The sequence below is a fragment of the Clarias gariepinus genome, chromosome 20 (genome assembly GCF_024256425.1).
Source record: "Clarias gariepinus isolate MV-2021 ecotype Netherlands chromosome 20, CGAR_prim_01v2, whole genome shotgun sequence".
NCBI classification, from domain to species: Eukaryota; Metazoa; Chordata; class Actinopteri; order Siluriformes; family Clariidae; genus Clarias; species Clarias gariepinus.
Genome location: NC_071119.1, coordinates 4,927,557 through 4,954,109, shown reverse-complemented (window position 1 = coordinate 4,954,109; position 26,553 = coordinate 4,927,557). Strand labels below are relative to the sequence as shown.

General features: G+C 42.0%; 1 protein-coding gene across 1 annotated transcript; it reads left to right on the top strand.

Moving 5' to 3' along the window:
- Positions 1-21,422: 21,422 nt before the first annotated feature.
- LOC128508225 (C-type lectin domain family 4 member M-like) lies at positions 21,423-22,192 on the top strand. Its single transcript, XM_053479450.1, has 3 exons — positions 21,423-21,584; positions 21,692-21,816; positions 22,051-22,192. The coding sequence occupies exons 1-3, from the start codon at positions 21,492-21,494 to the stop codon at positions 22,190-22,192; spliced, it is 360 nt and encodes a 119-aa protein (XP_053335425.1). The 5' UTR covers positions 21,423-21,491.
- Positions 22,193-26,553: the final 4,361 nt, after the last annotated feature.

Below are 26,553 nucleotides of genomic sequence, written 5' to 3'. Positions count from 1 at the left end.
CATGTACGGGCCACGGCGTCCAGACCCGGGGTAGCTGGAAGAGTCAGAGAGTAGTAAAGTGGACATTTGCTGATCTTGCGAGGCAAAGAGGTCCACCTCTTCTACCTGAAATCTCTCCCAGATTGACTATTTTGGGGTGGGGTTTCCATTCCCGGTGTGTCAGAGATTGACTGGACAGAACAACTGCTCCCACATTCATATGCCCTGGAATGTAATTCGCCCTGAGGGACAGGAACCTGGTGCGCTAGCTATTTAGGGGCGCGAGCACAGTTTGCCCTGGCGATTAATATATGAGACTGCCATTGTGTTGTCCACCCGCATTAGGACATGGTAGCCTCTCAACTGCTGGAGGAAGTGCTTTAGGGCCAGAAATAGAGCCATCATTTCGAGGCAATTGATGTGCCGCACGAGAAGATGGCCTCTCCAGCTCCCTTGGGCTGGACGGTCATCTAAGACCGCACCCCAGCCTATGAGGGAAGCGTCTGTCGTTAGCATCTGCGACGACAAGACGAACTTAGAGTGCGACCCAAAGTCAGAAACCGGGGTCTAAACCACATAGGAAGGGTACGAAGCACCTGGCGCGTAACCTTTATTGGGGATTGGCCCTAGAGTGAAATCCCCTGGTTCTTAGCCACAACTAAAATGCTCTCATGTGCAGAAGGCCCAAAGGTGTCACCGTGGATACAGCTGCCATAAGAGCTAAGATTTATGAAAGTGATGGTCACTTTCTGGTCTAGCTTGATTTCCTTGAGGGTGTTAAGAATGGATTCGACACGAGCGGAAGACAGCTTCGCCCCCGAAAGCGACCTTAGGAACCTCCTGTGTTGTGGCAATATTTCTATATAAGGTAAGCGTCCTTCAATCAATTGTCCCAAATCAATCGCTTGGTAGGATTTGGGAGCAATCACTTTGACAGTCAACATTTTGAAGCTGTATTTATTTATTTTAGATAGTGGAACAGCCCGCGAAAAATCTAAAAATTGGACGTAGCCCGCCGTTCCTCTTGGGAACGAAGAAATACCGACTGTAGTAGCCTGACTCACTGTCTGGTAGGGGAACATGTTCCATGGCCCCATACCCCAGCAACTTCTGTCAGCAGATGCGTACTTTCCGGTTTCACGGAAGTGGAGACCACGCCGTTGAAACTCGGAGGGTGATGTGAGAACTGCATCCTGTAGTTTCTCTCTACAGTGCTTAGTACCCAAGGAGATATGCTTGGCAGTAGTTTCCACGCTGCCAGTTTCTCTGAAAGGGGCAAAAGTCTCAGCGGCTTGGTTAAACAGGGGCGCAATGTTAGATGTTCGGCATCCTGAAACATGGCAGGAAAAACCGAAGAGCTAACACTTTATTGGAGACTGGTGTTGCCCGAAACACCAGTGGTGGCGGAGCAAAAACACCGACCTCCTGGGTGCCAGGAAGAACACTTCAAAAGGAATTCTGTGTGCCTCTCCCCATTGGGGGGCCACCCCCATGGTCCTGGGCACATAAACCTCAGGGCTTCTTTGTGAAGAAAACAATATGCCAGTCTGAGCTATTTTGAGGCGGATTGCGAAACGCAGGCACGACGCACCCCAATCTTTACGAGGGGGTGCCCAGCTTAAAAACACTCTCCTTGTGTGTTTTACGCCTTGCAAGCGTCAGACCCGGTCGAGACTGGGTGGCCGACAGTCCTGACTCTTGAGCACAGCGGGGAAGAAATTTCCGAAGGCTTGTTCATATAACTTTGCCTTATGAACCTAGTGGCGAATGAGTTAACGACATCGCCAAACAGGCCGGAAGGCGAAATAGGGGCATCAAGGAGGAATGCGCGATCCTATGCTTGATGCCGCTGAGATTCAAGCCATAAGTCAGTGGCCCGGCGTAATTCCAGAATGCCCTATCTTGAAGAGCCCCGCCAGTACTCAAGTCTCTCAGCAGGTCAGCCTGGTGATCTGCAAAACCGTCATGGTGTGCAATGGAGCACCAACCAGACCTGCTGCCTGAAAAGCTTTTCCCTCAGTGAAGTGTAGAGATCGCCCTCCGATATGTGTTTATTAGACACTGAGGGATATCTCAATTAAAACTCTGCCATATCGGTGAGTTAAACACTTTCTTATTTTGCTGGTTTAAACACATGCATACACAACAAGGTCAGTGAAGACAAAAGATCTGAGGAATGTTTCTGGTTCACTCCTATTTATAACCTGCAGGTGCGTCTCATCAGATGATGTCACCCGACCGAGGTTATCTTCTTCTTTGTTTTTCGGCTGTTCCCTTTCAGGGGTCGCCACAGCGAATCATTTGCCTCCATCTAACCCTATCCTCTGCATCCTCTTCTCTCACACAAACTAACTTCATGTCCTCTCTCACTGCATCCATAAATCTCCTCTTTGGTCTTCCTCTAGACCTCCTGCTTGGCAGTTCCAACCTCAGCATCCTTCTACCGATATATTCACAATCTCTCCTCTGAACATGTCCAAACCGCCTCAATCTGGCCTCTCTGACTTTATCTCCAAAACATCTAACGTGGGTTGTCCCTCTGATGAACTCATTCTTGATCCTATCCATCCTTGTCACTCCCAAAGAGAACCTCAACATCTTCAGCTCTGCTACCTCCAACTCTGCCTCCTGTCTTTTCTCCAGTGCCACTGTCTCTAAGCCGTAGAGCATTGCTGGTCTCACCACTTTCCTGTACACCTTTCCTTTTATTCTTGCTGATACTCTTTTATTGCACAACACACCTGACACTTTTCTCCACCCATTCCAACCTGCCTGTACCCGCCTCTTCACCTCCTTTGAACACTCTCCGTTGCTCTGGACCATTGACCCTAAGTACTTAAAATCCTGCACCTTCTTTACCTCTGCTCTCTGTAGCCTCACCGATCCTCCTGGGTCCCTCTCATTTACACACATGTATTCCGTCTTGCTGCGGCTAACCTTCATTCCTTTGCTTTCCAGAGCATACCTCCACCTCTTCAAATTTTCCTTCACCTGTTCCCTGCTCTCGCTACAGAGCACAATGTCATCTGCAAACATCATAGTCCATGGAGACTCCTGTCTTACCTCATCTGTCATCCTGTCCATCACCAGAGCAAACAAAAAGGGGCTTAGAGCCGATCCTTGATGCAGACCCACCTCCACCTTGAACTCTTCTGTCACCCCTACAGCACATTTCACCACTGTCTTACAGCTCTCATACATGTCCTGCACCACTCTAACATACTTCTCTGCCACTCCAGACTTCCTCATACAATACCACAGCTCCTCTCTTGGCACCCTGTCATACGCTTTCTCAAAATCTAAAAAGACACAATGCAACTCCCTGTTACCTTCTCTGTACTTCTCCGCCAGCATCCTCAAAGCAAATACTGCATCTGATGTACTCTTTCTAGGCATAAAACCATATTGCTGCTCACAAATGCTCACCTCTGGCCTTAACCTAGCTTCCACTACTCTTTCCCACAGCTTCATTGTCTGGCTCATTAGCTTTATACCTCTATAATTGCCACAGCTTTGCACATCTCCCTTGTTCTTAAAAATTGGCACCAATACACTTCTCCTCCATTCCTCTGGAATCCTCTCACTCTCCAAGATCTTGTTAAACAAACTAGTTAGAAACTCTACTGCCACCTCTCCTAAGCACTTCCATACCTCCACAGGTGTGTCATCAGGACCAACAGCCTTTCCACTCTTCATCCTCTTCAACGCCCTTCTCACCTCACTTCTACTAATATTTGCTACTTCCTGGTTTGTGTGTTAGACTGTGTGTGACCTGTTAAATGTGCTCCGGTTCATGCTAAGGCTGAATTGGGTCTAAGTTTTTGTGTGAATGTGTTGCTCATGCTATACAAAGCTGTGTGAAAAAAAGTACTCCTAGCCATTGCATTGGGCAGCAATTAAGCTCACTCGTCTCTCCAACATCCTTCCGGGCGGAAAAACGCTACATTGGTGTCAAAAGTGCAATGGAGAGTAACGAGTTCGAGCACACTATTGAGGACCTACAAAAGATCCAAACAGGCCGCCGAGTAGCGGAGCAATTACTAGGGAGAAAGAGCATCTTCCTGACGGGGCTAGCGCGACCAAACCAGGGTGACCGAAGCAGAGTGGCAAAATAAATATTCCAGCCCACAATGGCGCCGTCGAACCCTACGCATTCTTTGCGCAGGTAGAGCTAGCCACCGACTTCACAGGCTGGTCCCCGCGGAAACCGCAGTTTGAGTAGCACTCACGCTAGAAGGCGAAGCGCTGCGGGCGCTGAAAAACTTCAGGGCCGGTGAGTGGAAGGACTGGTCGCGAGTCGCTCCACGTCCAGTTCGGCGCGGGTGACTGTAAAGTGGCAGCGTGCGAGGAGCTGGCAGTCCGTGAGGCGGGGCTATCCAGAGTTCAAGCCCGATAAGCAGGAAGAGGCCGCAGCTCTACGAGCACATCAGGTTAGCAGCACCTGCTTCCCTTTCTGAAGCACTATGCGAGGCGGAGCGCATTGAACCCATAATGGCAGAACATTACGGCAAAAGAGCTGAGCGACCTCCAGCAGCTCGGGGCCGCCCAGTAGGTGAATCTAGCCAGGGACAGGGTCACGGTTAGACAACAAACAAGTCACAGAAGATTCGCGGCGATGCCGAGACACAGGACCTCGGGACTACCATTGCAACGTTCCCAGGCCTGAGGGACAGGGTACTCCAGCAGCCGTTAAACTAGCTCCAGTGGGCGCTAAGGGGAAGCCGCCTCCCACAACCGTTCTTGTTCCCCCAACTAGTGGATTCAACTTCCGGTCGGGACGTTTAGGCAATCGCGCGGGAATTTATGTGAACTGTGTTCTGGACAACATCTTACTACGGGCGCTCGTGGACACTGGTTCTACTGTTTTGCTGTTGCGCTGTGGGTCACGGAGACAAAGCAAGCACGTTTGCAGACTGCCTGATCCAGCCTTCAACATTCGCACCATTTCTGGGAGCTATGTGAAGGTACAGGCTTGTTGCACGGTCCGAGTAAAAATAGGTGAGCGGATTTATTCACATGACTTCTTTGCAGGTAATATCGAGGAGGAGTGCATTTTTGAAAGATGGGGTGCGGTGCTAGACTTAAATAACGAAACTCTGCATGGTAACTTCGGGTTATCTAGGTTGCTAATACCCAAACCACAGCCAGACGTGTTAGTAGCACACACCCGGGGGGCGGAACTCTTAGTAGTCGCGGCATGTAAATATCCGGTGGCAGACCGAGCGGGAAAACTACACGCTTACGCTGGCGCTTTATCCCGACAGCCAAGCAGCAAAGCGCGTGGTCGGTACTGCAAGCGAGTTGAAGAGCGTGTGTGTGGTTGCGACGTCTGTAGAACCCTCAACTCCGAACATCCTCCCCGTGAAGTCCTCCAGGCTTTCCAGCGGTAATTCGCCATCTGAGGCGGCGTGCAGCCGAGTTACTGCGTCGCCTAGAGCGCCAACCGTTGTCGTTTCGCCTGTTCCACAGCTGGATTGTAATCAGCTTATTGCCGAGCAGGAGAAGGATCCGGTTCTGCATAGGGTGCTAGGTTGGGTTTAAGCAGGCCTGAGACCGTCGCTCATCTTGGGCGAGAGGTAAAAGCTCTTCGCTTCCAGTTTACTCACCTAGCGTTGCATGAAGGGTTACTCTACTGCCCTGGAAACGGCCACGCGGCATGTGCGAATGCTTTCAGCTGCTGGTACCAAGGGCTTTGCGGACATGTGTACTGGGTTTGTTGCATGGACATTCCGGTTCGGGACACTTCGGGGTCAATAAAACATTGCGGCGGTTGCACGCTCATTTCTACTGGCCGGGCTGTCATACCGACAGTAAACTCTTTGTTCACCGATGCGACCTCTGCATGGCAAAGAAGGGCCCCACCCAGCGCTCGCGAGGACTGCTGCAGGACTTCCGGGTGGGGGCACCTATGGAGCGTATGGGCGTTGACACACGCCGGCGAAACGTCAAACTCTGCGGATGCCGGACAGCCTCAGCACAATGTCTGCGCTCCTCCCTCCCCCACAAAAGGACCCCGGCGTTCACAGCGCCAGCCCCCGCCGCGCCGACCGCCTTCACGCCTCCAAGACTGAGAGAGTCATGGTGACCGGGGACGGTTACAGCTCGGGTGGATGCAGTGTGGTGTGGGCAGGGCGGCGGCTGACGACACTACAATATGCATCCCTGACCTTGCCTAATGCTCTTGTAGCTGAATAAACATAAACCCCACAGACACACTCTAAAATCTAATGTAAAGACCTGCAGAAGAGTGGAGCTTATTCTAACAGCACAGAGGGACTGCTTCTGCAGTGGAATGTTCAACACATACTATGAGTCTAAAAAACTGCTGCTCCATCACCAGGTTCTCTTTTTTTGTCTCTTTTTTTTAAGTTAATAGGAAAAAAAACAGTAAATAACTTATGGTTACAACATAAATTAAATAAATGTCCTGCCCCTTTTGCATGTCCATGTGTGATGTACATCCTTTATGTAGGTATCTTGTGTGCTTTTGCTACAAGCCTTTTTTGTGTGCTGTTGCTACAAGCCTTTTTTGTGTTCTGTTGCTACAAGCCTTTTTTACACATACTGATGTGTGAAAAAGAGCAGGGGTTATTTAGACCAGTGGCACTTCTGTCGTGCAACCTCAAAGTGAACTGCATAAAGCCTCTGAAAAAGTAAATAATATCCCACTGCAGGAACATGTCAACAGATTCATATGATAGAATTCAACAGTGCTGTAAATAAACTGATCTTAAAAGCAGAAGATGAAAAACATTTTTTTATTATTATTTATTTGGTATTCTCCTATGGAACGAAAATATGATAAATTGGTGCAATATATACAGTACAATATGTAATATGACATTATAAAATAACAGTGTATTATTTATGCATATAGCTGCTGGACTTTAACAAAAGGAAATCATGTACAGTATGAGTGAATATTGAAGCTCAAATGTTTTCACACTTTGGCCACAAGAAACAGTCTTGTTTCTTGTGGTCAGTCTGATGTTTTCTGATGTGCAACTTCCTTTACTGACAGCAGAACATTTTATTTAGTGTACAGTACACTAAAAAGGAACTGCATCAGTTCACTCATGTTTACACAGAGACACAGTAATTTAGTCTTTTAGTGAGTCTTCTATAGATTAGAGATGTTTAATTATTCTTCCCAGCGTAGGGAAATGGTGGTGGATATTTATGAGAGTGCAGAGGCTGTTAGAGATCACAACATTGACCCTGAAGGCAGTGACGCGAAGAGAGACCCAGACACAGCACCACACACAGGTAAGTGTTTAGGTTTGCAAGGATAAAGTGTTTCCACATGCAGAAATTCAGGATTTTATAGATTAGTGTCTGTTTCTGAGTGAGTGGAGATGATGCTAGATTTCTGACAGTGCGGGTTTAAAGAAAAGGTTTAAGTCAAAGTCCATTGTGACATATTTAAATTGCATCTTCAGATCAATACACATGAAAGCTATGTGTATGCTGGTCGATTTTCTATTGCCGTATTATGCTCACTGGTTTACACAGATAGGCCTGCATTGCCTTCTGCCCACCAACAACATTTGACTTCTAGTTGTGATGCCATAAGAGCAAAGGTTATTTGGGGTTTAGGAATTGAGAAAATGATCTCTCATACAGTCCAAACATAACAAGACCCAATAATAGATTTAAAGCAATGTTTTCTGATTTGAAGTTTGTGCAGACAATTTTGTGCAAAAGAGATGGTAACATTAGAATTAGTTTCTTCTATTAAAAACAAGCTTGCACTCTAACTATCGGCTATAAGGCTGTAACTTAGGTTTTCTTACTCAGAAAAGTGTTACTGCTTCTCAGTACAGTTGCATGACAAGCCGCAAATGTTTTTCCTTGAAGATGGATTCTAAGACGGTGCATGTGTTTGTGGCTTGCAGTCTGATGCTTATTGCTCCATTGGTGTCCCTTTTTTGAATCATTAAGAAGTCCACCTCTATGCAGTCTTATGATTAACAAAACTTCTTAATATTCATCTTGCTACTGAGATTCTGGTAAAATACGACCTGGAGAAACAGAATCCTCTAGTTCCACTGTGTATCTGCATCGTAGATGACCCTCCTCCAAAATATCACATGGTGTTCTTGAGCACTGAATCTGACATCTTAAATTACACTAAATCTGACAGACAGACAGAATTGTTTCTGTGACCGGTTTCGGGTCCTCCAAAGTATAAAGCAGAAAGATATAATTGAAAGTGCAAGTTCTGACCAATATTCAGACAAAACCATTCTTTTATTTACATTATATACAGTAGATAGTGATTTGGGAGGCAGTTGGCACCATTTTGTTTGTACATTGTAATTAGTCAACTACATGTCATTATGGCTATGTTTACACTGTCAGGTAAGTTTGACCCAATTCCGATTTTTTGCTCATATGTGACACATATTGGATATGTTCTATGTCCGTGTAAACAGGAAAAAAACGCATCCATTCCGATATTTTGGAATTGGTTTCAGGCCTCCTTCATATGTGGAAATAAATCAGATATGTGCTAATGTGATTGTCGTGTAAACAGACAGATCCAATTTCCTGAGGCATTGTGTTTTGTACGTCATTAAAACTGTGACTTAAACCTACAACTTCGCGGTTTAATGACATAATGTTATTCTCCGGTAAAGTCCAGCATCACACCAAGAAATGTTCTGAACAGTTCCCGCGAAGAAGAACTTGTAAATGAGGAAGACACCGATATTCCTAGCGGTAAGAACTTTACTCATTAATGTGTGCTAGCCTATGTGGTCGTTTACTTGCCAGAGGAGAAAAAGGGATGTAATTTACGCTATACAGCTCTGGAAAAAAAATAAGAGACCACTGCAAAATAATCTTTTTCTCATGTTTTTTTTTCTTACACTGCATGTATTGGTGAGATTAAGGTTTTTTTTAGAACTGCTGGCAATATTTCTCCTGAATTTAAAACTATTGTTACTTAGAGTGCATTTTTAAAGGAAATGACATCACAACACATGAAAATAACCCAAGATTAAGTAGTTGTTGCAGAACTTTAATAACTTAAATAAACCAAAATACAAATAATTTGTAAACAAATTGTGTTAATGCTTATTTAGGCTAAATAACATTAATAAATCAGTATTTGGTGGAATAATTCCTTTTTGCAATTACAGCTTCCCTGCATTTTGGAATGCTCTCCACCAGTTTTTCACATTCCAGACATGGGTCACATTATACCAGAGCTGTATATAAAACATTAAAAAGATAACATTTCTGATTTGTAAACCATCCTGTACCTAAGCTAGTCTAAAATATGTCAGTTAAAAAGGCTTTGCCCATATTCTACATCCAAAATTTTATTTGCTTTATTCATATATTGCCACTGTTTATATGCCCAAAACTGACCTTTTTAAATAGCACAATTCTCTGATATTGTAATTGTCATTGTTATGTATCAATAATGGATTTGTTTTTATCCAGATGATCCTCATGATGCATCTCATGATTCTCATGATTCTCTTGAGACCTCACTCAGTGACTCAACTCCTTCAAGCGACAATAGGCCTACCTTATCCATCAAAGAAGCAGCTGGTTCACGCAAGGTGGGTGGTGGAATTGGTAGGGTTTTACCAGTCACTGTGTGTCCACTTTATAAATAATTGTTTAAATGGAAAAAGTAAAAATGTAGTAGGTGTCATAAATAATTTCCATACTGTTTATTGGTTAAAACTATTTAACTATATTATTTAACATAAACTAAACATAAACAAGACTTCTACATCATTTCTTGATCTTAATGATAATTTTAACATTTACTAAAATAGTACATTAAAATCAAATGACTGGTTTGTTAACATTAGTTAATGCACTGTGAACTAACAAATAACTTTTTCTCATTAACTAACCTTAATAAAGATAAATAAATACTGTAACAAATGGATTGTTCGTTGTTAGTTCATGTACATTAATAAATTAACTATTGTTAAAGCGTTAACAGCTTATTGAAAATTTTACCAGAAATTTTGTTTTGTTTTGTTTTTTACAGGTTCTACTACAACACAGAGAAAATGGAAAAACAAGATGGAATCCACGATGGAGCTGTTTGTGCAGAAGATTGGCAATACTCTCACCCAGATAACACAGAGCTTCAGCTCAAAATGCAGGCTGCCCAGCATGCCCACAAGTTACGCATGATGAACATGTTCACCCAGTTCCTCGCCAGCAGACCTTCTGTCCTAAGGTCATTCCCAGATCAACCTCCTTGGCTTGAACACACACGTCTTCCTCCCTTCTACCCAGATCAATCACACACTCCACCTTTCTACCCAGAGCATAGAAATGCTCATCACTTCAACCAAGATCACACTTGCCCTCCTCCCTTTCACCCAGATTATACCCACCCTGCACCTTATCAGCCAGATCAAACACGCACAACAGTAACACCTCATCAAAGTGAAGCTACCAGCTTTCATATCTGGTATGAAGGTTATGCTTCTACTTAGAGACACATCTCTTCCTCTCACCATGATGTCCAACCTTTGACCTCTTCCCAGGGCCACACACACTCTGAGCCCATCGTTTCTACTCAGCCAAGGCCAGGCAGCCCCCAACAGTGTTCAGCCTCAGCACCCAGCCCTACCCCCACAATTGATAGTGTTTTTTTACCCCCACAATTGATACTGCATCCCATTTTGTTTTTATCAGTACTCAGGGAATTGTAGGTTCAGAATGGCTTTTTTTGTTTTGTCATAATGTGTAGCCACTGTTCATTTGAGCTGTCTCAGGTTAGAGGAATTTAGCTTTGTTTTGATCTCACATGACCTGAATCCACTTGTCATTTTCATTTTTCAACATGTTTCTGATACAGTTTAAATAAATACATGTTCAACAAGAATAAATGTGGTCTTGATTTTATTGGAACAAGATAACTCGGTAATTTAAGAGGGACTGTAAACCGCCACAACAGTGTAAAAGTTTTTAAAATAATAATTTAAAGGTATTCATACTATATTTAATTGAATTTTTACAGTATTTACACATTCTTATCTTGCAATATTGCCATATTCACCGCTGTGTAGTGGGTAATGTTAGGTCAGTGCCTCCCGAACTCTCAGGTGAGTGTCCACAGGACCCACTGCGTCACCATCTCCACCTGCTGCTTCAGGAGGGCCAACTGCAGGGAGGTCCTCACCATATGTTTCATTGTGCTTCTCACATATATTGTGCAGAGTGCAACATGTAACAATACCAGTGGGGACCCAAGCTATGTCAACATCAAGTCGTTTGGCTAGACATCTCCATCTACCTTTTAATCGACCAAATGCACCTTCCACTGCCTTTTTAGCCCTGCTTAACCTCTGGTTAAAGTAGCGCTGGTCTTCAGTTAGGTTTCCTGTATCAGGGTAACCCTTCATGAGCCATGGTCGAAGTGGGTAGGCCGGGTCATTCAGCATGATGGGCACCTGTGTGCCTTGGATATCATCTGTGATCTGTGTGGAAAATGTGTAACTGCAGTCAATGCTAGATTAAAAGTACAGATCATGAGTATTTACAATTCAGGTTCATGTTTTAAGTATATTGCAGTACACATCATTTTGTATCAACAAAATTATAATATGGTATGTTTAGCATATGACTCATGGTTGTAAATCTCAATAACAGAAAGTAACTCACGTAGGGAAAAAGCACTCTTCTTTCTGCCTTGTCATAAATGTCTGAATTCCTGAGAACTCTGGAGTCATGGACACTTCCAGGCCATCCAACATTGATGTTTGTAAAACTATTGAGATGAAAAGGTTGTAACATAAATACTATGGTAGTAAATAGGGGTGAGATCTGATCAGTTACTGACATTCTTCCAAATATATTTTTTGTGAAATTTATACAGGTTTGATGACAGATGACAGAATACATTTGGGTGATCTATTCCTAGGGTTAGATAATATACCTGGACAGGCTATGCTAAGGATGCAATGGAAGTTGGGATGCTGGGTAACAGATGAGAGTATTTTTTGACATAGTGTGTAATTATTTTTAAAATGCTGTCCTTATCAAAATCTGTGGTCTGCAACAACTTGCAAAATCACAGACTGTCATCCCTTTCGATTAAAGTATTGTGGTCCTCAGATGGAGCGATGACCGATATGTGGCTCCTATCGATAGCCCCAGCGCACTGAGGGAATCCCCAGCGGTTTTTGAAACCTCTAATGACATTCTGAAGCTCATCCAGCTGTGGAAGCTGGATGTACTCACGCCAGCGCTCGTCTTGCATGGCTTGACAGAACTCGCTGACGATCAGGCACACCGACGCGCTGCTTATCCCAAACAGATGCGCCAGTGTGCGGTAGCCCGCACCTGTTGCAAGCCACCAGAGAGCAACCCCGACACGCATATGCAAAGGAATGGCCCAACGAAACGTTGTCGTCGTAGGAGAGGAATGTGGACAAATGTTGACACAACATATCAAAGGTTGGCTTGCTCATCCTAAAATTTTGGACCCACTGCTCCTCGTTAAAGCCAGCCACAACATGCTCCCACCAGTCATGAGATCTTCCTCGCACCCATACATTTCTCTGAATAATCGAGGACACAATAAATGAAGCATATGCACAGGCTGTAATGATGGCCCTTTTCCTCCTTCTCCGTTTCAAAACCATGGTGACGTTTCGCAAACTTTGCATATATTGCAGAGCTAGCATTAAGCATATTTCACCTTCGTCCATCTTGGCTAGTGTATAGCGCAAGAACCTCCCTTTAAGTATGCGCGATGTTCCCTTTTAAAGGCTACACTTAATGCTGCGAGAAAACGCTTTGGGGAACATCTTTTTGTGTTGCCAGTTGTAAAGCATGTGTGTACCAAACATGCCAAATTTTGGCATATATAATCTCGGTCAGGTGAAGTCATCTGATAAAGCGCACCTGCAGGTTATAAATAGGAGTGAACCGGAAACATTCCTTAGATATTTTTGTCTTCAAAGAAACGAATATTGTGTTTGCGTGTGATGTGTGCAAGCAAATTTAAAAATATTAACTCACCGATATGGTGAAGTTTGTTAGGAGATCCATGCCTCCGCTCTTTCGAAGTGCGATTTCCACACTGTTGTTTCGGCGCATTCCTGGGTTAAACAGTGCAATCCGGGAGACGTGCACGAGGCGGGAATCCCCCTTTCTCTCGCGTCCTCGCCGGATCAGGAAGTTTTCTGTCCACTTCTCAAGCACGCTTCAGCGCTTCTTGTGAATGAATAGGAAAGACTTACTCTCGCTTCCGCACTTCGAGCGATCGGGTTTCGTAAAAAAAAAAAAAAGTCAGATTGCTGTCGGGTGGCCGCGGGTTGGAGCCTCGGATAAACGGCGCTCTCTCTCCCTTCTTTCTTGGCAACCTTTATGACAAGTTAACCCTTTCATGGAATAATGAGCCTTATTTATCCCATGTTTTCATGCCATCATCTTTGAATTACCAGGCTGACCTGCTAAAAGACTTGAGCTCTGGCGGGGCTCTACAACGTCGTTCCTGGAATTACGCTAAGCCACAGACCTGTCTCTTTGTGCAACAAAGCAGATGGTCCATGCTATCGGCTGTTTATGGCTGCGATGGTGTTCCGCAGAGTTACCTGTGGCTAAATCTTACTGGAGAATCAAGGATAAGAATCGTGCATTCCTCCTTGATGCCCCATCTTGCTCTCTGGCCTGTTTGGCGACGCTGTTAACGTCGCCACTAGGTTCGGGAGGCGAAATCATATGAACAAGCCTTCGGGAAAGTCCTTTCCCGCCATGCTCAAGGGTCGGGACTGTCGGCCACCCAGCCCCGACTGAGTCCGACTCAAGCAAGGCGCTAAGCGCAGGAATAGAAGACGTTCCTGGTAATAGGGGCCATAGAACATGTTCCGCTACCAGGCAGAGAGTCAGGCTACTACAGTCGTTTTTTTCTTGGTTTCCAAAAGGAACGTGGGGGCTGCGTCCGATTTTGGATCTTCGCGGCCTGAACCGCTATCCAAAATAAGACAGGTTCAAAATGTTGAACGTCAAAGTGATTGCTCTCAATCCAACCTAGGGATTGGTTGTGACAATCGATCTGAAGGACTCATATATTTCACACGGAAATATTACCACAACACAGGAAGTTCCTGAGGTTCGCCTTCGGGGGCGAAGCTTACCAGTATCGGGTCCTTTTATTTGGTCTAGCTAACCCGCACATTAGACGACTAGCTATGCTGGCTCAGTCTCAGGAGGTAGTGCTTCAACATCGGGATGTCATCCTAGCTTATCTTTGTTCCTGGATTGAGACACAACGCCATAAAAGCGTTCTCTTTCCTGCTCAGAACACAATATTTTGGGTGTCACCTAGGATGCGATCGCAATGCGGGCACAGGCATCTCCTGCGCGTGTCAAATCCATTCCAACACCCTGAAGGAAACCAAGCTAGGCCAAAAAGTGACTGTTAATCATTTTCAGATATTTTTAGGTCTCATGGCAGCTGTGTCCACGGTGAAACCTTTGGGCCTCTGTACATGAGATTGTTTCAGTTGTGGCTAAAAGCAAGATGATTATACTCAGGGCTAATCCCCAGAGGCAAATAAGGGTTACGCGCCAAGGGCTTTGAACCCTTTCTATGTGGTTCAGACCCCGGTTTTTGACTTTGGGTCCCACTCTACGTGCGTCTTTTTGTCGTCACAGATGCTAACAACAGAACTTTCCTCACGGGCTGGTTTTACAGGCTTGGAGAGGCCATTTTCTCGCGTGGCACATTAATTGCCCCTAATGATGGCTTTATTTTGCCCTGAAACACCTCCTCCAGCAGTTGAGGCTACCATGTCCTAGTGCGGGTGGACAACACTAAGGTAGTCTCGTACATAATCGCCAGGGCGGACTGTGCTCGCGCTGCTTGAATAGCTAGCGCACCAGGTTCCCCTTGGGGGCACAGGACAAGTTCCTGTCCCGCAGGGCGATGTACATTATAGCTTAAAGCCAGGGGATTACTCAAGGGCCAATCCCCGGAGGCAAATATGGGTTAAGTGCCAGGTGGCTTCATACCCTTTCTATGTGGTTCAAATCCCGGTTTCTGACTTTGGGTCCCACTCTACATGCGTCTTTTTGTCGTCGCAGATGCTAACGACAGATGTTTCCCTCACGGGCTGGGGTGCGGTCTTAGATGGCCGTCCAGCCCAAGGAAGCTGGAGAGGCCATCTTCTCGTGTTGCGCATCAATTGCCCCGAACTGATGGCTTTATTTTGGCCCTGAAACACCTCCTCCATCAGTTGAGAGGCAACCATGCCCTGGTACGAGTGGACGACACTAGGGTAGTCCCGTACATAATTGCCGGATCAAACTGTGCTCGCACCGCTTGGATGAGCTACAGATCTGGCCTTTAAAAACTCACGTTTTCGGAAAAGGGATCCCACGACTTGCCGCGAGTGCGCGCGGCAAGCTGTGAAAATGCCCTTCAATACCTGTAGGGGGCAGTCGTGCTTCAGTCTAAAGTATTGTGTGTCTACTGAAGCCGAAAAATTTGATGTCTCTTAGGCGCCCATTGACGGCAAGCGACAGAGCTCATAAACGTGTCAAGCTCAAACTGATATGTATTTATTCTTCATTTTCATTCAGAATTATTATTATTATTAGTATTAGTTCTCCAAATTTATTATTATTATTATTGTAACGCACCCGCGCGTGTGCAAAAGGACTACAAAGATGTATGACGTTAGCCTATAACAGTATTGTTTTATTGTTTTTATGCGCTTTAAACGCAGACGGGTACTGGTGGCTCAGTGGTAGGTGATTCGCCCGCCATACGGGAGACCCTGGTTCGATTCCCAGCCAGTGCTCAAAATTCCAGTGCTGTTCGCTAAAATACCACGATATAGCCATTACATTATCAAGTTATGCTTCAGTACTAAATGCATGTTTGCAATTGAGAATTTTTTTTTCTTAAGCTATGAAACACATTAGCACTCACCTCACAGTTGCTGTAATTTAATGATTATTATAAGCAAAAAGTGTAAAACAAAGGATTCACATTTATTACATTTTCACCCAGAGCGGGATTCGAACCAGGGTCTGGACGATTTTATAGGATATACGGATATTATACAGATATTATTTAAGCAACGCCACACCACGTGGAAAGCGGCAAAAATGCTTCAATTTCATTGGCTGTCACTAAGTGTCAGCTATTCACGACTGGCCCCCCGCAGAACGCAGAAACCTCGGGCTTCGACTGCGCTTAATTCATTTGTTATTACAGGGGCGGACTGGGACCAAAAAGTGGCCCTGGACTTCCTGGCCCACAGCAGCCCACACCATAATACATTGGCTCATTAATGTAGAGATACATTTTTAACACCAGTTACTAGTATAAAAATATAACACAATACAGAAATCAATGCTATTTAAACATGTTATTTAAAGTATCACTAAACATATATTGGGTCAAAGAAACAAACAAAAAAAAGAACATCAAGACAAACAACATATAAATCTATAAAGACAATATTTTAAAAGGAATGGCAATAAAACTTAACAGGTAAGCTGAAATAAAATCAGTAGCAGCAGTAGCTCACGCTAGTAAACTAGTTACTTATTTTAATTATTATGGTAGTCAATATTAATATGAAATAATGCTGAAAAACATTATTTCAATTAATATTGACCACCATAATAATAACTAGCACAAGTTAATGCTGCTACTAATTTTATTCTGTTTGATTGCCATTCTTTTTACTTGGCTCTGGTAGATCAGGAGAGACGTGTTGGTCATCATCAGCATGTATTATGATGTGGGATGTGGTGCGCTGCTGGATCCAGCCTCACTGTCCCTGACCTGTTATAGGCAGAATCTGTTCATTTGAAGCATTTCACAGCATTTACCTCTAAAGCTTTTTCTTATTTTCGCGTAACCTTTTCTTCTTCCTCCTTTTCATTCATGTAAATTATTATTAATTTGCTCAGAAAATTTGCTGCATCGAGAAAGGATCAATATCTAAAATGTTTTAAGATGCCCACGTGTGTGGACAAAGAATACAAAAGTGTATAATCTTTAATAAAGTTAGCCAAATACAATAGTGTTTCCGATGCTGAAGCAAACATGATTTTGTTTTAGTCTATTCATTAAATACAACGCGACAGCGCGCTCCGAGGTGAAGCGCACCCACAGTTACTGTAATCCCCCCATCTCACCTTTACAACAGGTGTGAAGTCATCAAACCGGTTTCGCTGCTGGGGGAATTCACAGAATTGGGGGTTTTAAAACAAATTAACAAGACCGAGAAGACTTCAGACAGGGGGTTTGGTTGGTTAGAAGTGCCGCTGACGGGGGGGCGGGAGGGAGTCTCGCCCGGGGAGCAATTCAGTGTAGAACCGCCACTGCCTCCACCACATCACGTACTTCCCTGATCTCGGACTAAACTCCGCGCTTTGCTTTTATAATGTGGAGCAAGCCCGAGATCATATTAACGTATAATTCATAATTTAAAGTTATTCATATCAGTGTATAGTTAGTGTGATTTGAAAAGTGCTATAACTCCACCTGCTACAGTTTCAGCCCAGTGGAACAATCTGACTACATGTGAAGTGCCATGAAAAAATATTTGCCCCTTCCTATTTTTTTTCTTTGCATATTTGTTACACTTATATAGGTGGAATTTTACCTAAACACTTTAGGTGAGAACGTATAGGTTAATATGTATAGGTGAGAACAGCTGATTCACACTTTGGGAGAGTGAATAATTTGCATTTGAATGTTGTCTGGCATTGTAAGCACATGCAGTGACACTAAAAGAACAATAGGATTAATAGGAATAGGAGGCACTAAGAGGAGGATTTTAATTTAGACTATAAAAAAAATTAACCTGTGTCTATTTTTAGGCGTGCCAGCTGCCACATTTTAGTCTTATAATGCCCACATGACATGCTGGTACAGAGCTGGACATATGCCAATGATCCCGGGTTTGCACCCTGCGCTATAAAATACGAGTACGACGGCCATCCCCGGACAGCAGCTCCTGCCTCCGTCCGCTCGCGCTGGCTCTTCTTTGAAGTCTCTGGGGCGCGTTCCATTTGCCCCGTTTGCATGCCGCATTCCGCGTTGTGTGCGCGCGTCTCACTCACACCGCGTAGTAAAATCCACTGTAAACCAACAAACCCCGAGTATTTTATAGCGCGGATTGGAAGCCCAGGATCTTTAGCATGGAGAGCTCTTCTTCACCATTCGTGCCTAATTCCGCAGCCCCGCTTCTTCGCATGTCTGAAGTGGAGGCGGCCTAACTAGTGAGCAAGGAGCGATATTGATTTGGGCGCAAGCCGTGACAGGCTGAAAAAAAACTATTGTCCTTAAAAATGTAACAGATGAGGACTCTGATTAATGTGCAAAAACTATATAATAAAACTATATAAGACTACATGCCTTTATAAGACTCAACTTTTATTTAAGCGCACTCACAATAACGAAAAAACGTTGTGATTTTTTAAATGTTTGAAAGCAAATAAGCTGCGCTGTTCTGTATTGTTTTTGGTGAACTTGAGCGCGTCAGAAAATGAACGCAAACGTTTTTAAAAATGGTCAGAGTCAGTCTGCTTGCTGTTTTCCCAACGCATCCATAATCATTAGTCTACTTCTGCCGGTGCGCTCTGGAAAACTCCATGCATGTGACTGAGCGCTGATTAAAACTATGGAGTAAATTAAAGAGGAGAATCATGATGCCGAATCGAAGTCCTGAGCCCAAACCTCATTTAAATTAAATCAACAAATATTATAAGTAAAAAACAATAGCCCACGTTTAGAAATCGTTTATAAATTCTTTCAGACATGAGTTGGCCCGGTGTTATGCGCAGAGCGCCGGGAGATTTCCTGAAGCTCCGAAATCACTGGGGCATTTTTTCTAAATAGATGCTATCTTTAATAACTGATGGAGGTTTTGAGCTGTATACACACATATTTTTAAGGGGTTTAAAACGAATTAATAAGTTTGAGCAGACCTACATGAAAGGTGAGACGTGAGTAACTGAGCGCGCTGTCGCGTTGTATATACTGTACAACACACGTTTATCAACCTTTTGATAAAAACGCTGTCTTTTGTAAAGTGAAAGTACTTTACAAAAGACAAACTGCTTTATTTCAGTCATGAATTCACAATCACATCACATTCCAGCTATTATTTCCAGCCGTGGTTAAATAATGGATGAAATAATTATTAAATGCTGGACACAAACAGCAAATATGATGATTATTATAAAAAGCCAGAAGAAGCTCATGGTCATAAAATAATATTTACTTAATAATATAATATATATAGTTTATTCATGTTTTCTGATGATGTCGACACATTTTTTACGTTTTAAATAAGATATGTTGGCATATTCACGAATCAGGACATTCGCATAGTTAAGACTATCAGATAGCCTACTATCAGGAAATTAAGTTAATTTCAATACCATTTAAACCAGGACATTGCCATGTCTTTCACTGTTTTGTCTCTGTTAAAACATTACAAAAAATATATAAGAAACTTATTAAGAATTTTAAAGCACGAACTTGGGCATCTCATTTCATCATTATGAAAAAAATATGAAGCACATATACACACATTCATCATGAAAGATCTGTTGTAAAGCACAATAAAATTCATGTTTTCTTCAGCATTGGGAACAATATTGTTTTAGACTAAGTAATTATACACAATTCTTCGTTGCACAGTACTTGGTCCAGCTTTTAGATAAAGTCCTTCCATGCGCCATCTGGCGGATATTCAGTGAAGCACAACACATTTATTTAAATTCCCGAATGTTGCGGCACGTCGCGCGCTAAATTGCGGCATCTTGCGGGAAAACACACGCAGTCTTAATGGCCACATCTGTATGTATGTGTCTGTATGTATGTAATAAGGTGTGTGTGTGTATATATATATATATATATATATATATATATATATATATATATATATATGAAAATATGTACAACAGGTTTTTCTTTATTGTTTCACAATAAAGTGTATTTAAAACCTCTAATGGAGACACTGCTCTGTCACAATGCTTTTCAAAATTAAAGTGCAAGTTAATTTGTTTTATTTTTACTGTACAGCAGTGGGTCCAATGGTATGCGCTCATGCGAGTGTCATTAACGATGACGATTTTAAAATGACTGCAGAAAATGGTTTCTGTGGAGCTTCAGTCTTATTGAGGGTACACATGGTGTGCTTGAGAACTAAACATGACATCTTAAACAGCAGGGCAAGGCAAGTTTATTTGTATAGCACATTTTATACACAATGGTAATTCAAAGTGCTTTACATAAAAGAAAAAAAAAACATAAGAAGAAATAGAAAATAATAGCACTAAGGCTTTTAAAATTGATTAAATTTGATTTAAACATGGCCGTATAAGGAAACGAGGGAGAAAGAGAGAAGGAGAGAGCACATACATACTGCTTCGTCTTGCAGTTAATAGGCAGGGCTTTACATTTAGGACTTCTGTTACAGAACGCAAAATTAAAAAAAATGCACTTTACCTCAAAGTACAATATGTTTTGGTGAAAAAGGCCCCAAACAAACATTAAAGCTCGTTCTGGAATGGACAAGGAAAAAAAAAAAAACCTTGAAAAAGTTAAGTGCAGTGTGGCTCACTGCTGAAAGGCTTCGATCATATTTAAGTCGAAACTAAACTGTATATGTAGGGACAAAATGTGTTTCTGTGTCCATTTACCTTTAGGAGGAGCCACTGCATGGAATAGGTGTTGTACACTGACTGCAGTGTGTGCGGTGCTGATGTGTGTTCTCCTGATGGCTGCTGTCACACTGCTGTGGATCAAATTCAACATTCTGATCACTGAAAATAACCAGTTACAGACCAGTTACAACAACTTGACTAAAGAGAGAGACCAGTTACAGACCAGTTACAACAACTTGACTAAAGAGAGAGACCAGTTACAGACCAGTTACAACACCCTGACTAAAGAGAGAGACCAGTTACAGACCAGTTACATCAACCTGACTATAGAGAGAGACCAGTTACAGACCAGTTACAACAACCTGACTATAGAGAAATGCCAGTTACAGAAGGAGAGGACACTCTGTGATTTGAGTAAGTAGATTTAACATTACATTTTCTGCCCAACAGTTAAATGTCCTCAGTGGAAATCCATGAGCCGCCGTAAAATTGGGGCATCAAGATTTTACATCCTCTCTTATGTTCCTCCATTTAATTTCATCAAGCTCTTAAAATGAAAACATCTATTTAATGTTGGTGACACTTTACAATCCTGATCAATAGTCAAAGCTCAATATTTTATAAACCATGGATAATAATATTGCTTTTAAAAAAACCAAAGGGTAAGAGCATGCTTTCTTATTTTACGTAATAAAAAAGAAGCCATGAAAGGTCGATCCATGCACATATTGCACATATCTTTCTTATTTTATGGCCTTTGTAGTACAAAAAAAGTCATAACAGAAAAATAAATTCGAACCTATGTTTTTATCACTGTAAATTCTCAAGTTATCTCCACAGACAAAGAACACAAGCAGTGTTTCATCTCCAGCTTCAGTCTTTATTTCATGTCTAATGAGGAGAAGAACTGGACTGAGAGCAGAGAGGACTGTATAAAGAGAGGAGCAGACCTGGTGATCATAAACAGCAGAGAGGAACAGGTGTGTGTGTGTGTGTGTGTGTGTGTGTGTGTGTGTGTGTGTGTGTGTGTGTGTGTAAGAAAAAGAGAGCGAGACTAAAGCCTTTATCATTATGCTAATATTTACAGGAGTTCATCATTAAACAAAAGGTGAATGGCAGAATTCAGGCTTGGATTGGTCTGAGTGACAGAGAGACAGAGGGAGAGTGGAAATGGGTGGACGGTACACCACTGACTACAGGACGGAGCAATACGTAAGAAACTGAGATTCTTAAAGAAGTCTATTATTTAAATGCAGTACACTCCACAATGTTAAAACTGTTGTCCTTCTGGGAAAACTACACAGATTATTCCTTATTATATTTATATTGATGTCGTGTCCCAATGTACATCTCAGTAAACAGAGGCTGAGAGGATTCAGTTAAATGTGTGGAATTGAAGGAAACTGAACACTGATCTGAGTCTGATTCTGATTCTCTGGGTTTCAGGTTCTGGGCTGATAAGGAACCAAATGGAGGTGCTGGTGAGAACTGTGCTGAGTTTTATAGTGGTGCAGCTGGGAACTTCTGTAATGACAAGAAATGCTCTGTGAAACTAAACTGGATCTGTGAGAAACATCTTTCGCAGTAAAGTTTATTATTTTACAGTGAAAGGCATTTCTATTTAAATTGTATCAAATATATAGAGTTTAAAATTATATTATTACCATTAAATATTTTAATGACAGTTCTGTCTCAATGTACAGTATGTTGTTGTTTTGTCAGAGTGAACTCAATAATCAGTCACATGGCTCTATAGTTATCTATACAGATATTGCAGTGTATAGTATTAATTATGAATAAAAAAAGATTATTATTTTATAGATATAAATGTTCTGTATTTTCATTGGGAATATTTGCCACAAGACATGTACAGTATTTTCTGCATGTCTGAATTTATTCACACTTTGGCATATTTGCCTGAAGTTAAACCTGCATTACAAATTGCATCAAAATGATGCGATACACAGAGTACAGTGCATCCGGAAAGTTTTCACAGCATCACTTTTTCCATATTTTGTTATGTCACAGCCTTATTCTAAAATGGATTCAATTATTTGTTTTCAGAATTCTACACACAACACCCCATAATGACAACATGAAAAAAGTTTACTTGAGATTTTTGCAAATTTATTACAAATAAAAAAATTGAGAAAGCACATGTACAGTACATAAGTATTCACAGCCTTTGCCATTAAGCTCAAAATTGAGCTCAGGCGCATCCTGTGTCCCCTGATCATCCTGTTTCCCCTGATCATCCTCGAGATGTTTCTGCAGCCTAATTATATAGACAGGTGTGTGCCTTTCCAAATAATGTCCAATCAACTGAATTTACCACAGGTGCACTTTTCAGTTATTTATTTGTAAAAAAAAAATTTGGAATCATGTATAATTTTCGTTTCACTTCTCACATGTACACCACTTTGTATTGGTCTTTCACATGGAATCCCAATAAAATTGATTCATGTTTGTGGCTGTAATGTGACAAAATGTGGAAAAGTTCAAGGGGGCCGAATACTTTTGCAAGCCACTGTAAGGTCCCCAAGTTTACAGTTTATGTCAAAGCACAAACTAAGCATGAAGTCAAAGAAATTGTCTGCAGATCTCAGAGACAGGATTGTGTCGAGGCACAAATCTGGGGAAGGTTACAGAAAAGTTTCTGCTGCTGTAAAGGTCACAATGAGCACAGTCGCCTCCATCATCCGTAAGTGGAAGAAGTTCACTGCAAGGACAGTAATGCAACAACAGCCGCTCAAATGATCAAGAAACAGAAACAAAATCATGACACAGCATGGCTTACTCCAAAAAAAGTAAAGGAAAGATTATAAAAACTGGATCTACAAAGATTAATGGAAACAACAAAGTATGTTTATTTTTCATGTGGAAAGTTTAAAACCAGTATGTCTCATAGGTTCTGAAACCGTGGCATTAATAAAAAACAGTAATGTAAAGCACCACTATGAGCAACGAGGCTCATCTTCACATGCTCTCACGCCACACTTACTGTACATATTCCAAGCAACCGTCTGTGGAAGAAGCGAGCAACTTCACATCTCTCTAGCCTCTTTCTGACAAATCAGAGATAAATCTGATTGTTTAAAAATCAGTTCATTGGCAAGGTCATGCACCTCTACAGCACTACAGAAAATGGTGGATACACACACAAGGTAGCTAAACTACATAAATAAAAATAAATAAATCTGTCTCACCTAATGGGAGGCACAGGGTTGCTCTAAAGTAATGAGCTACAATGAGCTACACCTGACCTCCTGTTACTTAAAGATGGTAGACACTGTGTGCGATTTAATGATCTTGTGCAATGTGGTGTCTACAAGGTGAGTTCACGCAAAATTGTGGAACAGTAGACCATAAACCCATTCATACTGCAAAAGACAGATGACCGAAATGTCTGACAAGCCAAGAACTGATCCAATCATCGAGGAGCCAGTTTGTTGGTCATTCAGGTGATTAATCAGGTGCCGGGACGCCGCTCACACTGCATGTTAAATGGCAACTGATCACATCTAAAATGAAACGCTCACTCACTTATTCTATATACCGCTTATCCGAAGGCCTGGAGCCTAGTTAAGATCTTTGGGGTCATGGGGCCAGTACATCAGTGTCCTTTCACTTCCTCTCTTATAATAAATTTTTTTTTCACAACTACATCATTCTCATTTGCCTGCACTTCCTAGTGCTTTGTGAGTCTATGGACTGGAAAAACAGAATAATGTTTAAGTAAGGTATAAAATACATATGATCATGATAGTCAGGTGTCCACATAATTTTGGACATAGTCATTTTAGACAGTAATTTCCTCTGCAGCTTCCTGCATCTCTCTCTCTTGATGCTAATAATAAAAGACCAAACCAATGAAAATCATAATCAGATCTGTCCTGAAGAATTTCCCATAAGGCGAGTTTATGAGTTTTTTTTTTTTTTTTTTTTTTTTACATACTGATGTATAAATGGCATGTATACTGACTATTTAAATGGCATCAGGCAAAAAGACTGTGGAAAGTCATTATATGGAACAAAATATAATGCATTGGTATAACATTAGTATACCAATGGTGCAGTTATTACATTACTTATTTATATACATGCTGTACTATATATTAGTACTCTCTCTTACTTTAACATGAAATATAAGTGAGTTTGCAGTTTTGCAAATCACTTTGAACACAAGAAGCCACTGATGCTCCTCCTCTGATGAGTAACTTCCTCTAACTTACTGACAGCAGCACGTTTAATTCCCTATACAGAGTACAGCGTCTCAGTCTGTCAGTCACGTCCACACAGAGACACAGTCAGTTCATGTTTTATTAAGACTATAGATTAAAGATGTCTTGGTGTTCTTCTGACGAAGATGAGATGGTGAAGGTTATCTATAAGATTGCAGACGATGTTGAAGGTCACGACTCTGACACAGAGGAGGAAGATGCTGATACTAAGACACGACCAGGAGCACAACACACAGGTAATTCAGTGTTTTATTACAGGGAGTGGAGATGATGGTGGATATCTGTGAAAATGTAAACACTGTTGAAGGGAACACAGAAAGTAAAAGAAAAACAAATTTTAATTGTTATTTAATTTTTTTCACCGTACGGTAGTCTCAGTATATTTTCAGTAAAATTTTAATATACTTATGCGTATGTAGGTATTTATGCTTATATTTAGTGTATATTTTATATATTTGGTATATATTAATACTCTCTCTTGTGCGCGCACTTTTAGACTCATTTTTGCATGATGAATCTCTCTCTCGCTCGCTCTTAAACGCGTTTTTGCATGCTGAAAATCACTTTGCGCATTCAAAATAATTGTTGAGATAGTTGAGTGTTTGCACTTTCTCTCTTCTGCGCACGCACTATCATAAAGCTCCACTTGCTCGAACTGCAGCAGCGTTAGAACCCTGCAGTCTGCAACTATTCCAGCCAACCAGAGACTAAACTCGGCACATCATCAGAAACTGGAGGCAGGCTGTCTGTTTCCTGATTGGCTCCCCAGTCCTCCACTTCTAGTTTAAATTTATGCCTCGAAGCTGCATCATTTTTATGCGTTAGTTTGTATCGTTATTTTATTTTCATCGGCATAGGGTAAATTTAATGGCTTTTGTTAGGTAGTTCAAAATTAAGTGCATAGTTTAAACTATAGAATGTATTGTCTAATGTGTTGTTGCTAAATCTCATGTACTTTGCTTGTGGTATAATGGCTCCGTAGCTCTCGGCCTGTTTTCAGTCCCTGTGTAACAGCTAGAATCAACACACCAGGTTTAAACTAATACTATACCTGTTTATTCTGATGCAAATGTCTGTCTTGGTTTAGACAGACATTAGCATTATGTTTAGCACTTGGTTTGTGTGTTTGTAAGACAATCTGAGGTTTTGTTGAACACAACTAAACTATAGTAGTGCTTTTTTGTAACCTTGTGCAAATATGTTGAACACATGAATAAAATCTGCCTCATAATTACTGATGTAATGTGTTTCAAAAACATGTTATAGTGTAGAAAATGCATTTAGCTTTTTTCTCTTCACATGCTTTCTCTTGACAACATAATTCATAAGCATGGTATTATTTTTTATTGTTATGCTGATGAAACAATTATATGTCCCAGCAAAACCAGATAATATTAAGCAATGCGTGCACAACATAAGGGACTAGATGTTAACTTCCATCTGCTTAATCCTGATAAGATTAATCCTGATAAAAAGTTCTAGTCATAGAACCACATGCAGCTAGAAGCAAAAATTTTGATCACACTGTAACTTTAGATGGCCTTTCTGTTTCATCAAGTGCAACAGTGAGTTGCACTTGATGAAAGTGTAACTAGTATTATCTCTAGGTTGGACTATTGTAACACCTTACCTTCTGGTTGTTCAGCTAGGTGCATAAACAAGCTTCAGCTAGTCCAGAATGCAGCAGTGAGAGTCCTCACTAGAACCA

What these genes read in the sequence shown, in the direction of transcription:
- LOC128508225 (XM_053479450.1), top strand. Translation starts at nt 21,492, where the DNA reads ATGTCTAATGAGGAGAAGAACTGGACTGAGAGCAGAGAGGACTGTATA. An exon ending in TAAACAGCAGAGAGGAACAG is followed by an intron (nt 21,585 to 21,691) that starts GTGTGTGTGTGT and finishes TAATATTTACAG; the next exon opens with GAGTTCATCATTAAACAAAA. An exon ending in ACTACAGGACGGAGCAATAC is followed by an intron (nt 21,817 to 22,050) that starts GTAAGAAACTGA and finishes TCTGGGTTTCAG; the next exon opens with GTTCTGGGCTGATAAGGAAC.